Source organism: Phyllostomus hastatus, unplaced genomic scaffold (genome assembly GCF_019186645.2).
Source record: "Phyllostomus hastatus isolate PE091 unplaced genomic scaffold, TTU_PhHast_1.1 phas_scaffold_317, whole genome shotgun sequence".
NCBI classification, from domain to species: domain Eukaryota; kingdom Metazoa; phylum Chordata; class Mammalia; order Chiroptera; family Phyllostomidae; genus Phyllostomus; species Phyllostomus hastatus.
In genome coordinates, this window is record NW_025334023.1 from 2,956,135 (window position 1) to 2,975,557 (window position 19,423).

At 36.0% G+C, this 19,423-nt stretch overlaps 1 protein-coding gene across 1 annotated transcript in view; it reads left to right on the forward strand.

Moving 5' to 3' along the window:
- The first annotated feature begins 97 nt into the window (after positions 1-97).
- The window catches only part of PPME1 (protein phosphatase methylesterase 1), a 66,766-nt gene continuing 47,440 nt past the window's right edge, over positions 98-19,423 (forward strand). The window contains exon 1 of the mRNA XM_045818282.1: positions 98-383. Within this exon, the coding sequence (XP_045674238.1) occupies positions 283-383 (101 nt within the window). The 5' untranslated portion in view covers positions 98-282. The remainder of the gene's footprint in view (positions 384-19,423) is intronic.

Here is a 19,423-nt window from a genome sequence, read left to right on the forward strand (position 1 = left end):
AAGGGTCGTCTAGCTCTCCGCTTGAGGTCTGAGGTGTCCGCAGACTCCGTTACCCAGCTTCCTTTGTGGAAGGAATCTTCCTGTTGCGTACTTCCGGTAGAATCTTCGGAGGCGAGTGGGTGGGGTTTACGGAGCCGGTGGGCGGTGGGCGGTGCTGCCGGGAGCTGGGTGCTGTCCAAAGGCGACTGGGCACCACTAAAAGAGCAAGCTGTGACCGGTTGGGCCGCACTTAGCCTGGAACGAAGTTTCGGCTCGTGTTTGACTACCTCCGGCCTTCCCTTCATGTCGGCCCTCGAGAAGAGCATGCACCTCGGCCGCCTGCCCTCTCGCCCCCCTCTGCCCGGCAGCGGGGGCAGTCAGAGCGGAGCAAAGATGCGAATGGGGTACGTGATCCAGAGCCCTTCCTTCTGAAGGCCAGGTCTTGGCCACTGGAGAATGATGGCTCTGGGCGTTTAGAGCTGCACCGCAAGGGAGGCTAAGAAAAGGGGAGAATGTTGGCGGCGGCCTGGAGGCGTTGGATGGAGTAGAAGGCAGATTTGGGTTTTAGGGGAGGCGCCAAGTTAATGGAAATTGAAGGACAAATAGTATTGAAGGGAGAAGGGAATACGGCAAAAATTGAGGAAACCAAGAGGGTAATTTAAGAGATTTAAGAGGCACCTACAGAAGAAGGGATGGAGGAGGTTTGAAGAAAGGGAGTCGAGTGATGACGAAGATGGGGAGAAAGCTGCCAGGGATGGTTGAGGGAAGTGGGGAATGACTGAGAGAAAAGTTGGGGGGGATTAGGAGAAACAACTAGAGGAAGATTTGCGAGTAAGAAGACTGTGAGAAGTAGATATTAGAAAAGCTGAGAGAACTAGACAACACCTGAAACAGGGTTAGAGAGGAAAACGAACTAGGGAGCGGAAGGTTCTAGAGAGAGTCTCTAGAGGTGTAAGAGGCAGATTCACGACTTGGGGTGACTAAGAGAACTGAGAAAGCTTGGGAAATAGGCGTGAGGAAAGATGGAAAACATAGCCAAAAAAACAAGAGTAATAGGAATGTGATGAGTAAGTGTAGGGGAGGCATGATGAGGGCGAGGGCTGAGGAGTTTAGAGAGCACCCCCTTGGGCTCTAGACATTGAGAAGTGACTAGGGATAGGATTTGGTGAATGGAAATGCTGCAGAGGGAAGATCCGGGAAGCTTAAAGAGAAAGATTTGGGCAATTGATTTTTGCTTGGCAAATAGGCTTGATGGCAACTTTGTAGTGGTTTGACAAAACTCAGAATTAATGAAGCATCGAAAGTAACCACTTAAAATGTTTCAGGGAAACTATTTACTAGGAAAAAAGCCTTGTTGAAGAGATAGACGTTTGGAATTTTAGTTTGATGAATGGCTTGTGTCAGGTTAGGGAATACTTGGGTGTAGGGGAGAGAGCATAATGAGTTGAACACCAGAGTGTTAATTGCTGGAACGCAGATAGAATTGAATACGCAGTTGGTTTCTGAGGGGTGCTTGTAATATCAGACAGGACTCTGGGGACTAGTGAGTGTAAAGAGAAAAGGGGCAGGAAGAATATTTGGGTATAAAGTAGTCAAGAGTTTGTGTTCAGAATCTAGAGATGGATTGGTAGATATTCTTGGAATAAGAACACTGGAGAAGGCAAACTTCAAGTTCTGAAGAAGTCATGTGTATCAAAACTGATCAAAGGGGACTTGAAGATAGGAGAGGTAGGACTGTGAAAGTAATCTCTAGCAATGAAGAGAAAGGAGAATCCTATAAATTGAAACAGTAGGAGATGGTGAGAATGGTGGGAAAAACCAGGGAAGGAAACTAGGACTTGGAGTGGAGACCTGACTATGATACACAGTAGAAAAGTAGAGAACCTTGATAGGTTGATGGACAGTGGATGCACAACAGAAAGAAATGGTAGAAGGCTTCATTTCAGGTAAAACGAGGGTTGCCTTAGCTTTGGAAGACAAAGATAGTACTGTAACATAAATAATAAGGAGGGTCTGGAAACTGATCCGTAACATTATTTGGGAAAATTAACCTGGAATATAAAATTAGTGTAACATTTATTGTTGATATGTGTCTTAGTTGCTGCCTATCTTAATCTAAAATTTGATCTTTCAGTCTGCCAGCACTCTTTGGTAAAAAAAAATGTACAAAAATTAGCTTTTTTATATCTATACATGCTTTAGGTAAGTTTAATTAGAATTCAGCTTCTCACGTTGTCAAAACAAGTTCTGTGGTGATGAACTGAAGAAAAATACTGAGAGAAAAAAGGAAAAATCTGCTGATTAGAAGGATGTATAATTGTTAGTAAATTACTCTTTTTAAATAAATGTTTGGTTTTTTAAATTTAGGTTAACTGCTTGTCCTGGAAAATAAAGTTCTTCAGGAAGAGGTTCCTTTATAGTAGTATTGTGAAGAAGAGCATATGTCGGTGAATTTTATGTGGTCCTCAAGCAGCTTATTTTCCTTTGTTTTTTTCTAATTCATAATTGGAACATAGGCAGGCCTTCTCTCAGTCTAATGTTAGTGGTAATATAGACTCTCTCCCCTCTACAATCATAAAGCTGGAAGAGAGCATTGGAATAATTTCATCTCACCACTCCACTGTATAGTTGAGGAAACTAAGGCTCAGAGAATTTTGTATTCTGTAAAATAAATGAAGGGACAGGGGATAATACTTTCTCTAAATAAAAGACAAGACTTAAACTCAAATTTTCCTCATACTGAGGTACCCCAGGGCCAGCCACTAAATATTAGGACATGGGTTTCTTGACTGTGAGACCCGTTGTGGTTTTTTGGATTCATAGTTGTTTTCCTGGCAGTACTTAATTTGAGTTGTGTATGTTACTCCTTTGTAGATATTCTAGGATTCAGTCCTTTTCCTCAGTCCTGATTTATGAAGTCTTACTTCCACCAATTTTAAAGAATGCTTCTTTATTTCTGCTCTGCTCCTTTTTTTTTAAATCTTACTATCTTTATCTACTCCATGTATCTCTTAGTCTTAAGTTGGGCCTGTTCCTTTAACAGTCTCATATGACTTACTCTTTTAAGTACTTTTCATAATCTTTTGCCCTCAGTTTCACTAACCTTTTTTAGATGTGTACATATTCAGGGTGACTTTGAGTTTATGGGTTTTTTTTGAGTTTTCATAGTTTAGTTTTCAAATTGGATTTAGTAATCCTAGAATATTAGTGGGTAATATTCTGGATAATGTAATAATAGCAATTAACTTTTTTTCTTTAAGTACTATGTGTCTGGCATTGTAGTAGTTTTATGTATGTTATTTATCCTGTCCACAACCTTGAAAGGTAGATATTTCCCTGCATAAGGAAATTCAGATGCAGAGGTTAAAAATCATCCAACTAGTATATGGCAGAACCAGATTCAATCTAGGTTTGTTCTCTAGAATTCATTCCCTTTTCAGAACATCAACAGTCTTCTTCCCGAAGGCCTGAAATCCTGGTTTTATTGTTTTATGATAGATACTAGTAGATGATGCCCCAAACAGTTCTTGAACTTTTTTTTATTAAACCTTTTGGAGCTACTTTGATTTGAGATTCCTGCTTGTGATTGGTCTCTTTGTTAGGATTGCCGTAACAAAAATAGCATAGACTGGGTGGCTTATAAACAACAGAAAGTATTTCTTAAAGTTCTGGAGCCTGGGAAGTCCAAGATTTCATGCCTGCTAAAGACCCCTTCCTGGTTCATAGATGGCAGTCTTACTGTATGCCCACATGGCAGAAGGGAGTAGGGAGCTCTGCGGTGTCTCTTTTATAAAGGTACTAATCTCATTCATGAGGGCTGTACCCTTATGACCTTGTCACCTCCCACAGGCCTTACCTACAAATATTACATGGGATTTTAGAATTTAACATGGATTTGGGGAGGACATCAATGTACAGTCTATATAACACATGGTATGCTTGAGTATAGTGTGTTTTGAAAAGCACTGCTTTAGTATATTTCAATACCGTTAGAGAGATTGTTGATTTTTTTTTAATGTTTATTGATTATAGAGCTCTGGCTGGTGTGGTTCAGTGGATTGAGTGCAGGCCTGTGAACCAGAGGGTTGCTGGTTCGCTTCCCAGTCAGGACACATGCCTGGGTTGTGGGCCAGGTCGCTGGTAGGGGGCACGGTATGCAAGAGGCAACTACACATTGATATTTCTCTCCTTCTCTTTCTTCCTCCCTTCCCTTCTGTCTAAAAATAAATAAAATGAAATCTTTAAAAAATGTTTATTGATTTTAGAGAGCCAGGAAAGGAGAGAAAGAGATACAGAAACATCGATCTGTTGCCTCCCAGGTATGCCCCAACCAGGGATGGAACCCACAACCTAGGTATGTGCCCGACAGGGTATTGAACCCACAACTTTTTGGTGTATGGGACACTGCCCCAACCATCTGAGCCACCCTGGCCAGGATGAAACTGTAGATTATTGAAACCATTCATTTTTCAACATGTTTTTGGTTATCAATAGTACTAGGTTTCTAATATCTCTTCCATTGCTACAGTGCTTTAACTGACGTGTATTAGTGCCTTTTTCTGTAATTTTATGAGGTAAATGAGGACAAGGGCTAATATTTTCTGTTAATGAGAAAACTCAAATGTTCATTGACTTTCCCAAAGATTGTAGAATCATTAAGTGGCAGAAACAGGATTCAAACCAGACTTCAGATTTTCAGTCTATTGTTGTGTACCTTGGTAAACACGAAGAGATTGATGTTTAAAGTAATATAGATCTGACTTTGAAGCCCAGATTGAGTATTCACTTTGGTCAAGTCATTTAACCTCTCTTAGTTTGTTTCTTATCTATAAAACAGAGATACTTCTGCTTACCTTAGAGTGCTGTAAGAATGAGAAAATACATGAAAAGTACTTAAGCTTCCTACATAAACTCTTAAGGAATGGTAACTAGTAAATTATTTTATACAGGTGCAAAAGGCTTACTCTTTATGAAGTATAAACATTCTTTTCAATGTTATGTCAGCTTTTTCCATTCAAGCTATATGTTTATTCATATCTAATTAGTCTTTCATTAAACTTAAGTTTATTACAGATATCAGGTCTCAGAAAGGCTTTAAGGAGCTATGCATGCAGATGGAGAAATAAAGGGAAAAGTGAAGTGATTTGCTCAAGGTCACATACTGAATTACTAGAAGAATTAAATTCTAGTGTTTCTCTTTTAGTTATTTATTAATTTTTTAAAAAATTAAGTTATAACTCACATATAGAATTCACCCTTTTAGAGAATACAGTTCAGTGTTTTTCAGTAAATTCAAGGTTGTACAATCATCACCACTCATTCCAGAACATTTTTATTACCCACAGAGAAACTACCTGTTAGCACTCCTGTACCCCTTTCTACTGCTCCTGGCAACTACTAATATCTAATTTCTGTTTCAATGGACTTGTCTATTGTGGATTTCATGTAAATTAAATCATGCGATACAACCTTTTGTGACTGGCTTCTTTCACTTAGTATATTGTTTTCAAGGTTCATCCATGTAGTAGCTTGTATCAATACTTCATTTTTGTTGAATGATATTCCATTGTATAGATATACCACATTTTATTTACTCATTTATCAGTTACTGGACACTTGGGTTTGTTACTTTCTGTAAAACTCCTTTTTCATTTACAGGTTTCTAATTTTTTGCCATTATGAATACTACTCATGAACATCCACATGCAAATTATTGTGTGGAAATATGTTTGTCTTTCTCTTGGGTAAAAACCTAAGAATGGAATTGCTGGTTTACATGGTAAATTATGTTTTACTTTTCAGGAAACTGTCAAACTGTTTTCTAAAGTGGCTGTTTGAAGTGCTTTATGTATTAGGGACATTTTCTCTTTATAAATGTCAAAAATATTTTTCCAAGTTGACTTTTTACTTTGCTTATATTTTTTGCCATGTAAAAAGGTTTTTTTTTTTTTAATTTTACATACTCAAATATAGCATGTATTGCTTCTGGATTTTGAATCACAGAAAGACATATTCTTCTCCCAGAAGAATATGAAAGAATTTATATAGGTTTTTTTTCCAGAACCTGTGGGGTTTCTTTTTTTTGCCTTCGTTTTAAATTTATCTTGATATGCAAAGTGAGGAACGCAGCCAATTTTATTTGTATCCACAGACTGTCCAGTTATTGTAACACCATTTATTAAAAATAAACTCCCCAATGATTAAAAGGACATCTTTATTATATACCAAATTTCCACATAAATTTGGGTCTATTTATGAAGCTTCTTTCCTTTTTTATTTTGTCACTACACTTTTAATTAGAGAAGCATTAATTAATATGTTTTAGTAGATGATAGAGGTAGGTTCCCCCTCATTTCATTTTTAAGATTTTCCTGACTCCTTTTATTTGTTTATTCTTACAAATAAATTTTCTAATCAATAAGTATCAGAAAAAATCTTGATAGTATTTTTATTGGGACTATACTAAATAAGTACAATAATTTAGAATAAACATTTTTATGATATTGAGTCTTCCTTAAAGAAATATATTATTATGAATTCCTTTTGAAGAAAAAATTCTGAATCCCAATTCTTGACTTAAGCTATCTTCAATGTAATGCTACTCAAATATGTACAAAAAACTAGGGATAAATTCCTTATGTATAAGAGTAAATTCCATATTACTCTCATACAATTATAGAACTCAAAAGATTTAGGCCTGGCCAGGTAGCTCAGTTGTTTAGAGGCTCATCCCAATATACCGAGGTTGTGGGGGCAATCCCTGGTCAGGGCACATACAGGAATCAACTAATAAATGCATAAAAAAGTGGAATAACAAGTTAATTTTTCTCTGTTCTCCCCTCCCCCCTCCCCTCCCCCTCCCCTTTTCCTTTTCCTTTCTCCCCCGCTTCCTCTCTAAAACTAATAAATAAAAATTTTAAAACTAATAAATAAAATTTTAAAAAATTTACTGTTTAAATACAACTAAACGTACTAAACTACCCAAATTCAAATTAGCAACATTACATTAATGGGAAATAATTTGCTAACAGCTTACTGTGGTTGAAACCAAAAGCATATTTATTATTAATAGGCAATCCCAGAGTTAATTCAGTCATTCAGCTGTATCATTCAAGTCCCAGACTTTACATCCTTTTTTGGTCATTCTTAGAAATGTTGGCTTTTCCTTCTTTTGTTTGTCACTTTATGGTTGCTGCAACTCCACTTGAATCTTGCCTTTATTCTGTCTTTCCGAAGAAAAAGGAGGGAACGAGGGTAAAGATCTTTTCTTAGCTAAGCTTGTCTTACTGTCTCATTGTGTAGAACTGGTTCACACATCCATCATGAGACCAGTCACTGGCAGTAGGGAATGTGATTACTATCATTGGTTTACTATCATTGGACCAATTCTTATTTATTCCCTTGGGCTGGAGGAAAAATGAGAGATCTCCACTACCTACTAAAACAAATTGGAATTCTGTTAGGGAATAGAGAGTGGGAAGTGGGTAAAGAATGTAGAAAGCTAACAGCATCTGCCCCAAGCCCTGATGTTAACAAGTAGGAGAGACTGATCTTCTGACTTCATATTCCCTACTGATTTCATTGTCACAGTGGTATAGGACATGATTTCCCTCCTCCTCTTTCCCCTTTCCCACTTTTGCCAGATTTGAGCCCCTTGACCTGAGCACTTCTGCGTGAGTGTCCATTTTTTCCATTGTTAGATTTATTGCCAACAAATATATTTCTTCTTAGGATCTCCAAAATTGGATAATTTTTTAAAATCTAATGAACCCTCCTTGCTCTGTTACTTGCTGTCAGATTTGAGAAGACCTTTGGTTGGTTCAGAAAAACTTTCCTTCATGCTATGAAGTAAATTTTTTTTTTTAGAAAAGAAAGTTTTAATTCATAGCATTATTAAATGAGTTGTTGGCCTATACACCTCACTTTGGTGTTCTTCAAAATCCAGTATAGGCATACCTCATTTTATTGTGCTTCACTTTATTGTGCTTCACAGATACTGCATTTTTTATGAGGTCTTGAGGGCAAGACCTTCCACCAGCAAAAAGATTGTGACTTGCTTTACTGCAGTACTTGCCTTACTGTGGTGGTCCAGGGGTGAACCCACAGTATCTCTGAGGAATGCCTGTGTTGACAACCAGTCTTAAACATGTGCTACCAGTATATTTTGAAGATTGAAAGAGAGATTGTTTTTGAAAATCCCAGTTATTCCAAACCATAACAGCAGGCTGAAGTTGTGGCCAGATTTGCCCAAAGACCATAGTGCCAACTCTATATCAATACTATTAGTTCTGTACTTCTGTAGTTTTCTAGAAAGAATGTAAGTTTTAAATCAACATACTAGGACTTCCTTCCTGGCTTCAGTACCTATACTTAACTGGTGCAAACTTGACTTTATTTTCTTAAAATGTGGATAATACTAGCCTCAAAGAGTTGTTTTGAGAAGAAAGATAAGATACATATATGGAATCATTACTTAAATGGTAAAACTATATAATGGAAACTTATTTACTATATTTCATAAATTCTTAGATACATTCCTTTTCATATTTGAAATAATAGTGTCCTAACAGTTGCTATTGGTCAGGTAACAGCCCTAACTTGTTTCTCATTGCCAGTCCATAAGTGAATACCAGAACCAGCATCAAAACTTGCAAAATAAGTTTTGGCAGCTTGGAAGAAAATTCTGGAGACAAACAAAAAAGTGGAGCATTTTTAACCACTAATAACTAAATGGTTGTGAGGATGAGTTAAGCTATATTCCTAAATTCAGAGTCAAAAGTGAGATAGCTCTCTACGTAATGTTAAAGTTGGCATATGAGCTGGTATTTATCTTTAAGAAACACTCCATCACCAATATACTTGTGAGGCTCAGAGTATTAGAGTGATTCAGAAAAGAGTAAGACTCACAGTATAAAGAAATTGTCTAGGAATACCTAAGTATTTTATTTTGCTCTCATTTTCCTTTTATATATACCCATAAGTGATTTGTGGTGAATCAATATAAGCACAGAGCTTTTTCAGGAAACATAAAAGGCCCTGGCTGGGTAGTTCAGTTGGTTAGAGCATCATTCCGATATGCCAAGGTTGCGGGTTTGATCTGCAGTCAGGGCACGTGCAAGAATCAACCAATGAATGTGTAATAAGTGGAACAACAAAGCGATGTTTCTCTCTTTCCCTTCCCCTCTTTCTAAAATCAATAAATATAAAAAATAACAAATTTTAAGTGATAGAACGTTGTACTTTAATTGGCAGCTCTTTTTCTTAGTGGTACATAAAATTATGGTTCATCTTATAATTGATAGTGCCCTGTAGATACAGTATTTTATCTATTCTATTAGCAGCTAGATTGTAATCTACTTGTTTAGTCTTCCTTAATTTAATTGTAAACTCCTTTTGTGTTTTATTTACATGTTCCAAAGTGGTTAGCACATAGGACCTCAATGAACATTTCAGGAATTAATGAGTGATACTCAGACACAGTGGACACATAATGTTTTTTTTCAATAGTTTAGAATTCTCCACCCTGAATTTAGTAGGGAAGTAAATGGGGGCAGGGGGCATTGACTTGTTGAGTATAGAAGTGAGATTTAAAATCTGTAATTATTGACAGTATGCAAAAATGAACTTGTATCCTGTTTATAACCTTCTGTGATTACATATTTATATCCCTTTATATTTATTCTATTAAAAATATAGTTCAAGTTGTCATGAGGATTAAATTTGGGTAATGCCTGCGAAGTGCCTAGCACAAGTACATGCTTGTCTGGTTTGTTTCATTGAATATTGCTCATCCCTTTAATTAAACCAACTTTTCCTTAAGTATAATAGCCATAGTTTGAAATATTGGTATATTCAAATCACTTTGAATTCAGCCTTCTGTGTTAATCACCTAAACTACATTATTATTGGCTGAATTTTATCACAAATAGCATTTTAGCATATTATGGCTAAGGAGGATTAGGGATGGAGCTACCCAGAGAATCTACCAATATTTCATAATAATATTAATCAGGGGAAATGTGCTTCAGTTTTTCCAATAACCTACTTTTAAACCTTTGGAATATAAACCCAAATTTAAGTTGAAAAATCTCTGTACTAAAACTTTTTTTTTCGCTAAATATTGGGAAATCATAATCTTTTATTGATAATTAGAGGATTTATATTCTTAACTCCTCCTGGCCTAGGTTATTGTTTAATAAATAAGGATGGTACTTCTAATTTTTATAGTATTTGACTGGACAAAGTCCTTACCAGATATAGTTTTTATAAATCCTTCCCTGACCTGATTTCATCCCCATAAGTGTCCCCCAAAAGATTGGATATTCCATCTGTGGGCTCTCATGGTATGCTACGCTTATTTCTGTCATCAGTGTACAGTGACTGTTTGTTTATCTATTTTAATCCCAGGCACAAGCTCTTTGAGGGTAAGGACTAAGTTTTATTCTTCCATGGAAACTTCTTGCCTACTGATTGCCCTAGTGCCTAGGAAGTATAATAGGACCTGCCATACAGGGCATAGTCAAACAACTCTTTAATTGAATTGGAATTAAATTAGCTGCTTATATAAGCAAGTTGTGACTGGGAAAAGCCTCCAAAATAATTACCCTGAAGATATTTGCTGAATGCTTATGATGTAAGTCTTTTGTTCTAAATTACCATGGCATTCAGATGAGTCTGGGGAGGAGCTTTTATGGCTGTTGGTTCTGAAATGTACTTCATGAGAGTCTTCAATATGGACTTTATTGGCTTATAAAATTTTTTCAATTATAGTTTACATTTAGTATTATTTTGTATATGTTTCAGGTGTATAGCACAGTAGTTAGACAATCATATACTTTACAAAGTGTTCCCCCTGATATTTCCAGTACCCATCTGGCATCATACATAGTTATTACACTATTATTGACTACATTCCCTATGCTGTACTGTACTTTACATTCCCATGACTGTTTTGTAATTACCAATCTGTATTTGTCAGTCCCTTCACCTTTTTGATCCAGTCTCCCAACCCCTTCTGTGTGGCAACCATCATTCTGTTCTCTGTATCTAGAAGTCTGTTTCTGTTTTGTTTATTTATATTGTTCCTTAGATGCCACATGTAAGTCAAATTATATGGTATTTGTTTTTCTCTGACTGATTTATATCACTTAGTATAATACCTTCTGGGTCTATCCATGCTGTTGGAAATGGTAAAATTTTGTTCTTTTTTATGACCAAGTAATATTCCATTTTGTATATATATTACAACTTACCCACTCGTCTGTTTATGGGCACTTGGGTTGCTTCCATTGCTTGACTATTGTAAATAACACTACAGTGAACATAAGGGTATATATATTCTTTCAAATGAGTGTTTTGGGTTTCTTCAGACTTACTGGCCTTTTAAACTCTGATCCCAGACCTGCTTGGCTCATTTCTTTTGTGGTACTGCCTAAGCAGAACAGTAGCTTGGATAAGTTCTGATCCTTGAGTATGGTCACACACACACATTGAGTATGAGAGTGAACAGCTACAATTACCTCTTGCCTTCTTGCTTATGTCTCAATAGTTGTGTTTTTGTTTGAGGCCAGACAGTTTTAGTAAAGTTGTCTATATATCCTTTTTCTCTGTACTTTTTAGGGTTTTGGCAAAAAAGTTATGTTGTTCTTGGGTTGGATGAGTGATAGACATAAAATATAGAAATTTTTCTAACTTAAGTAAAGCAGAATTCTTTATTACCAAAGGTATAATTTCACAGCTCTTCCTGTGCTTGCAGCAGTCTGTGTTTATCAATCCATTTAAAGCAAAGTATACTTTTGGTGTGATCTGACTCAGCAGGTTAGAAATTCCTGTGGGTTAAATGTCTTATCTGAAAGTGTTTTTAAATGGGTAAGGTTTTATTTATTTGCTTGAAACTACATCATATACTGGGCCATAAGTATCCTGTCCTGTCTAATGCAGGACATTGTGTGAAATGTTACACATTTTTGGATTCTATTATACCCAGTTAACAATTAACATTTTCACCAATGGCCAACACAGAAAAGTAATAGTAATAAGACCTAGGATTTTCAAGCACATGGTAAATCAGTATTTAGTAAGTTGGAATTCTTTAAAAAGGCCTCCTGTGTTCTCCTTGAGAAAGGTATCAGAAAAACTTGAGAGTTGTTTGATTCTTCCTTCTCTCTTTCCCATCACCTCCTGCACCTTCCCATCATTACCATTACAGTTGTAAACTTTGACTTTCTTTTTAGTCTCCAAGGTACTCAGCAGGCTTGCTACAAGGGTTCTCTTCCATCTCTTTTTGGGTATTTCTGGATGTTCACTGCTAGCTTTGGTAATTCTAGAATGGAACACCTAGAATGATTTTGAGGGTAGTATTGAAAACTAATAAGGAAAAGACCCTGAGAATATGATTCTAGCTCTGCTGCTTTCTGTGGCCTTCTATGAGTTACTTAATCTCCTTTGGCTTTAGTTTTCTCATTTGCGAAACAGGGATAATAGTAGCTACCCCAGAGGGTTGTGATGGAAATTAAAGTAGTTCATGTGTTTATCTCCATTTTCTCTCCAAACTCAATTAAATTATAGTAAAGTAATTTGGAAAAAGGGGTAAATCCAAAGAGCAAAGAAGAAGAGGGAAGATAAGATACCATCAAGATTTAGGAAGATAGTAAGTTAAAGAATTAACTCACTAACAAATGGACAAACTGAAAACTACTCCCAGAAGGGGAATAAAATTGCAAGCTAATCCACATCACAATCCCATAAAGTACAGGTGGCAAACACAAGGCCTACAGGCCCAATCTGTCCCTCCACCTTTTTTCTATCTGGCCTGGCACCTTGTTTCTACCCAGCAGCAGTGCGGAGCTCTCGCTGAACTGTTAAGGAGTAGTTACATTTATACAGTCCTAAAAATTGCATTCGGCCCTTTGAAGGCAACCAGGAGGCTGATGTGGCTCCTGGTGAAAATGAGTTTGATACCCCTGACATAAAGGCTCAGAAATTGTAGGTGCTAAGAACCTCTGAAAGGGGGTTAAACCTAATGCTGGTCTTGTAAAATGAGTTTGGGAGCCTTCCCTCTTGAATTCTATGAAATAGTTTGAGAAAGAGAGGTATTAGTTCTTACCAGAATGTTTGGTAAAATTCATTTGTGAAGTGATCTGGTCCAGGGCTTTTGTTTGTTGAGAGTGTTTTGATTACTGCTTCATTTTCATTAGGTGTAATTTGTCTATTCAGATTCTCTGATTATTCCTGATTTAGTTTTGGAAGATTGTATATTTCTAGGAATTTATCCATTTCATCCAGGTTGTCCGGTTTGTTGGCATATAGTTGTTCATAATATTTTCTTACAATCCTTTGTATTTCTTGGAATAGGATAGAGAGTCCAGAAATAAACCCAAACCTTTATGGTCAATTAATATTTGACAGAGGAAGTAAGCACATGCAGTGGGCTAGAGATAGTCTGTTCAATAAAGGGTGATGGGAAAATTGGACAGATAAATGCAGAAAAATGAAACTAAACCACCTTCTTACACCATACACAAGAATAAATTCAAAATGGATCAAAGACTTAAATGTTCAACCCAAAACCATAAAGATCATAGAAGAAAACATAGGCAGCAAAATTTTGGACATTGCTCATAGCAGTATTTTATCTGATACATCTCCCCAGGCAAGGAAAAATAAACAAATTGGACTACATCAAACTAAAAAGTTTTGGTACAGCAAAGGAAATCATCAACAAAGTAAAAAATCCCACAGAATGGGAGAACATCTTCGCCAATACATCTGATAAGGGGTTAATATCTAAAATTTATGAAGAACTTACAAAACTCAAAACCAAAAATCTCCAACCCAATTAAAAAATGAGCAAAGGCCCAGAATAGACACTTCTCCAGAGAGCACATACAGATGGCCAATAGACATATGCAAATATGTTCAACATCATTAATCACTAGAGATATGCAAATTAAAACCACAATGAGATAGCACCTCACACCTGTCAGAATGGCTATCATCAATAAATCAACAAACAAGTGCTGGCAAGGATGTGGAGATAGGGGAATCTTTCTGCACTTTTGGTGGGAATGCAGATTGGTGTACCCACTGTGGAAAGCAGTATGGAGATACCTCAAAAAAATTAAAAATGGATCTGTCTTTTGACCCAGTGATCCCACTTCTGGGAATATACTTGAGGGAATCTAAAACACTAATTGGAAGAAGATAAGCACCCCTATGTTCATTGCAGTGTTATTTACAATTGCCAAAATATGGAAGCAGCCTAAGTGTCCATCAGTAGATGAGTGCATAAAACAACTATAGGATATTTAGACAATGGACTACTATTTGGCTATAAAAAGAAGACAGTTTTACCCTTTGTGACAGCATGGATGGACCTGGAGAAAATTATGTTTAGTGAATTAAGCCAGTCAGAGAAAGACAAATTTTACCATATGATTTCACTCATATGTGGAATCTAATGAACAAACTGAACTAACAAGGAAGGAAAATAGGGAAAGGCTGAAAGGTGGAGAATAGGATGACAGCTACTGATGGTGGGGAGTTGAGGGGGTAAGGTATTGATAAAAAAGGAAAAAGAACTCATGGGCATGGACAACAGTGTGGTTATTGCTGGGAGGATGGGGTAGAAGGAGATTAAATGGTAATAGAAAAATTACAATAAAAAGTAAATTTTAAAAAATTATCTCTTTGCTCTTAGAATGGAAATCTTAGACCTAATGACATTAACCTAACTACCTACTTGTTTTATATAGTATATGTGTATAAGTATGCACATATACGATGTTCAAAATAACCAATTATACTACCAATAAAAACTACCAACAGTACAAGGTCTTTCCAGAAAAAGTCAGCTATCGTTTATATAATGAGAATAGTTTGTACAATACTGATGTAACCTGGCAGCCAAGGAATGCGCATGCATGAACAATGACGACTTTACTGTACTAGTCAGTTGTGGGCGGTAGACACCATTGAATGAGCATGTGTACTGTGGCTGTCACATTCAAAATGAGTGAGTAGAGTAATGAATCTGCATCAAATTTTGTGTTAAGCTTGAACATTCCTTCGAGGAAACTACTGGGATGATTCAGAGGACTTTCGGGGATGATGCAATGAGTGCAGCCTAAAAAACGTATGGCAGAGATTCTTAAAAGATGGTTAAGAATCTGCTGAAAGTGATCCACATTTCTGAAGGCCTACAACAACAGAACACCTAAAAATGTTGAACATGTACAGGCTGCAAATCAACAAAGATCAGTGACTGAGAGTGTGAAAATGAAGCTGATCTGGGGATTCCAAAAACTACTGTGTCCAAGATTTTGACACAGGATCTTGGCATTAAACATACTGTGGCAAAATTCCTTCTGCGGCTTCTACTACCAGAGCAAAAGGAACATAGTGCAACAGTTGCTAATGACTTGATTCAAACTGCTACCAATGAAACAGAGTTTCTTTAGATGGTTGTAACTTTGAAGGGGACTAAGACATCATTGTCCTATGTACAGTGTTTCTTGCATCTTGTTACTTCTCCAATAAATGTCTGTTTTTTCATAGTACATGGATAGATACTTTCTGGACAGACCTCATATGATTACTGAATACTGTTTAAGGTTTTTATTCAGAGTTGCTTTTTTCTCTTAAACATATGGGTGTGAAATGGTACCTTGCTGTGACTTAAAATTTTATGTCTCTACTATAAATGAAATTGGGAACCTTTTCATATGTTTGTGGGCAATTTGTGTTTCTTCTATTGTGAGGTACCTATTAAAAGTTTTTTTTTACTTATATAAAGGTTTTGGGAAGCAATTAATGATAGTTTAATAAAAACAAGTAAATAAAAGACAATTATTCTGGAAAAAAGTACAAAGTACAAGAAAGAAAGTGTTATCAATATATCCTGTGGCTCAGCTGTGACAGTATTTTCATAATAATTAACATTAATAAAGTATTATGTATCTACTTATGTACCTAATGAAGTATTATGTAATCACTTTTCAGAGCTTATAGTTGAGGGTATTGAGGCAGATTTTAAGTTATTAATGATCCCAAAGCTTGTCATTATTGGAAATGAAATTTAAGATAATCTGTACATAGCTATAGTATAAAAAGTATGTATATGTTTTTAAGAATCTTCACGAATTTTTTTAATGTGGCAAAATGAAAACATAACATAAAATGCACCCTCCTGACCATATTTGGGTGTACAGTACTGTATTGTCAACCACACACACATTGTAGTGCAACAGATTCCCAGAACTACCCCTCCTCCTGCATTACTGAAACTGCATCCTCCAAACAACTCATCTCTCCTTCTTGCAAGCCCCTGCCAACCACAATTCTATCTCTGTTTCTGTCTTCTCTGTCTCTTTCTCTATCTCCATCTCTCTGTCTCTATCTCCATCTACTTTATATACCTCATGTAAGAAGAATCATGCAGAATTTGTCTTTTTATGACTGGCTGATTTTGCTTAGCCTGAGGTCCTCAAAGTTCATTCATGTTATAGACTGTGACAGGATAATACTCTTTTTAAAGGCTGAATAATATTCAATTGTGTATATATACAAATTTGTCTATCTATTCAGAGCACCGTACAGATTCAGTGCAATCCCTATCAAAATACCAGTGGCATTTTTCACAGAACTAGAATAATCCTAAAATGTATGTAAAACCACAAAAGACCCTGAGTAGCCACAGCAATATTGAGAAAGAAGAACAAAGTTGGAGTTATCACAGTACCTGATACCAGATTATACTACAAGATTACAGTAATCAAAACAGTATGGAACTGTCATAAAAACAGACACACAGATCAGTGGAACAGAATAGAGAGTCGAGAAATAAACCCACACCTGTATGGTCATTTAATCTATAACAGAGGAGGCAAGAATACATAACATGGTAAAGACAATCTATTCAATAATTGGTGTTGGTAAAACTGGACAGATACATGCAAAAAATGAAACTAGACTGCTTGCTTACACCAAAAACAGAAACTCAAAATGGATTAAAGACTTAAAGACTTGAAACTGTAAAACTCCTAGAAGGAAACAGCCCATACGTTTTTGGGATATGTCTCCTCATGCAAGGGAAACAAAAGAACAAATAAATGGCACTACATCAAATTGTATATAGTTTTGACAAAAAGTTTTAATTTTAATGAAATCCAACTCCTAAATCTGTTCTTTTATCATTTCCTTTTTTGGTGTTGTATCTAAGAAATTGTTGCCTAACCCAAAATCTCAGATTTACTCCTGTGTTTTTAGAGTTTTATAGTTTTAGCTCTTATGTTTAGGTTTATGATCCACTTTGATTTAGTTAATGTGTGTAGTCTGAGAAGGTGGTTCAGGTTCATGCTTTTGTGTATGGATATCCAGTTGTCCTAACACCATTTGTTGGAAAGATGGTTCTTTCCCAGTGAATTGTCTTGGCCCCTCTGTTGAAAATCCATTGACTGTGCATATTAGAGTTTATTTCTGGACTTTCAGTTCTGTTCAGGAAATCTGTATGTTTACTGTCATGCTAGGACCACAGTCTTGATTAACATAGTGTTATAGTGTTCCACTACCTTTTAATGAAAACTCTGGGAGGATTCGGTAAGGAGGATTCTGTTTATATTAGCCTCAAAGCATAACAACAACAACAACAACATTTACTGAGGCAGCAGATGAAGTGTTTTATGCACGTTAGCTCATTTCACACTGTCAACAGATAATCATCAATGTGTCAGACTCAGAGTACATGAATAAACAAATGGAGAACATTTATGCTCTCATGAATCACACATTAGTAGCAAATTAGCACAAACTAATTTGAGAGTAAGCAAGAGATAAGAAGCCTACTTTAATCCACATACCAACCCCTGTAAAATAGGCAATATAACTCCATCTGACATAAAGAAACTCAGAAGTTAAATGACTTGAAGAAGGTCACACAATTTAATAAAGGCAGAACTGGGTTATGAAAACTAATAGGTAGCAAATGGAAAATTAATTTAGGTTTAGGACGTATTAAGGGTTTAGTATCTCCTCATTCTTTTTTAAAAAATAATTCCTTTTTTCCCCCTGGAAATAGGTTGTTATGGTCAAACTGTGACCAAGGGTTTTTAATTTGGGATTCACAGATGGGTTTCCTCGCACCAGTGGAACTGTACACAAAATATACATTCTTGCTTTTTTTTTTTTTTATTGCAAGTTTATAGCGCTCATCAGATTCTGAACAGGGTCTGTGATAACAGCAAAATGTCTATAAATATGTTTGATAAACATATTTGATTCTTCAAAGGGCCAAATGCAATTTCAGCTCCTTAACAGTTAAGGAGTAGTTACATTTATACAGTCCTAAAATTATTTTGGTCCTTTGAAGGCAACTGCAAGGCTGATGTGGCCCCTGGTGAAAATGAGTTTGACACCCTTGCCTTAGGCAGAAGCTGTATTTCCTTTGTGTTTCTCACAGTACTATTTCATCCCCTCTCTGCCAAATTCCTCCCTCTAGTAGCAGGAAGTGGAAGAAAATTACATTTATTTTGGGGGGATTTTGAAATAAACTTAATTGTGACATCAAAAATTCTCTCTCTATATATATCCTAAAGTAGATTTTTATTTATAAATTATATGACTTAAAATGTATCTTAGTTCAGAACTTTAGAATTGACCTTGATTCTACTGTTTTTCACAGCTTTAACATTTCTGAGATTTGTTGATAATTTTTTTGAAAGGTCTTTCTGTTTTTGTCCTTTTTAATTTCATTGCCAGTCTAGACTCCCATCTTCTAACCAAGTTATTGCAACATAGTAATTTCCAGAATCAAGTCCATCTTATACTTTTCACCACATTGATCTTTTCTAAAATAATTTGTACATTTTATTGGCTCCTCATTTTCTACAATACCATCTAAACCCTCTTTGACTTTTGGGACCCTAACACACAAATAACAGAAAAAGGACATATCATATTTCTTACTTTATTATTTCTAATACTATTCCTTCTCCAGTATCTGCTTCTAGTTTTATCAGCTCCTTTTAGTCTTTCCAAACTGCTGTACTTATTCCCATGTATCGCAGTTAGCTGTTTTTAAAATTTTGTTTATCAGTTTCACCTATGATAGGCACCATACCAGACCCTTATTTGTGCCCTTCTTTCTGCCTTAAATGTCTTCTTTATTCCTCCCTATTTCCATTAGTCCAAATTCTGTCTGTTCTTCAATGCCTAGCTTAAATGTTATTTTTCCTTTGAGGCGTCTCTTTATTTCTCAAGCTGAAAGTAATCTTTCTTTCTGCCTTTCAACATTCACAGCACTTTAGACATGCCTCTTAGGTTATTTATTTCTGTATATGTTAGATATTTAAGTATTTGACATTAGTTTCTTAAGAACAAACATTACCTCACTAGTATGTAAAGATTAATGTAAGGTCTTTGTTATCTATTTCATTTCTAACATTGGTTG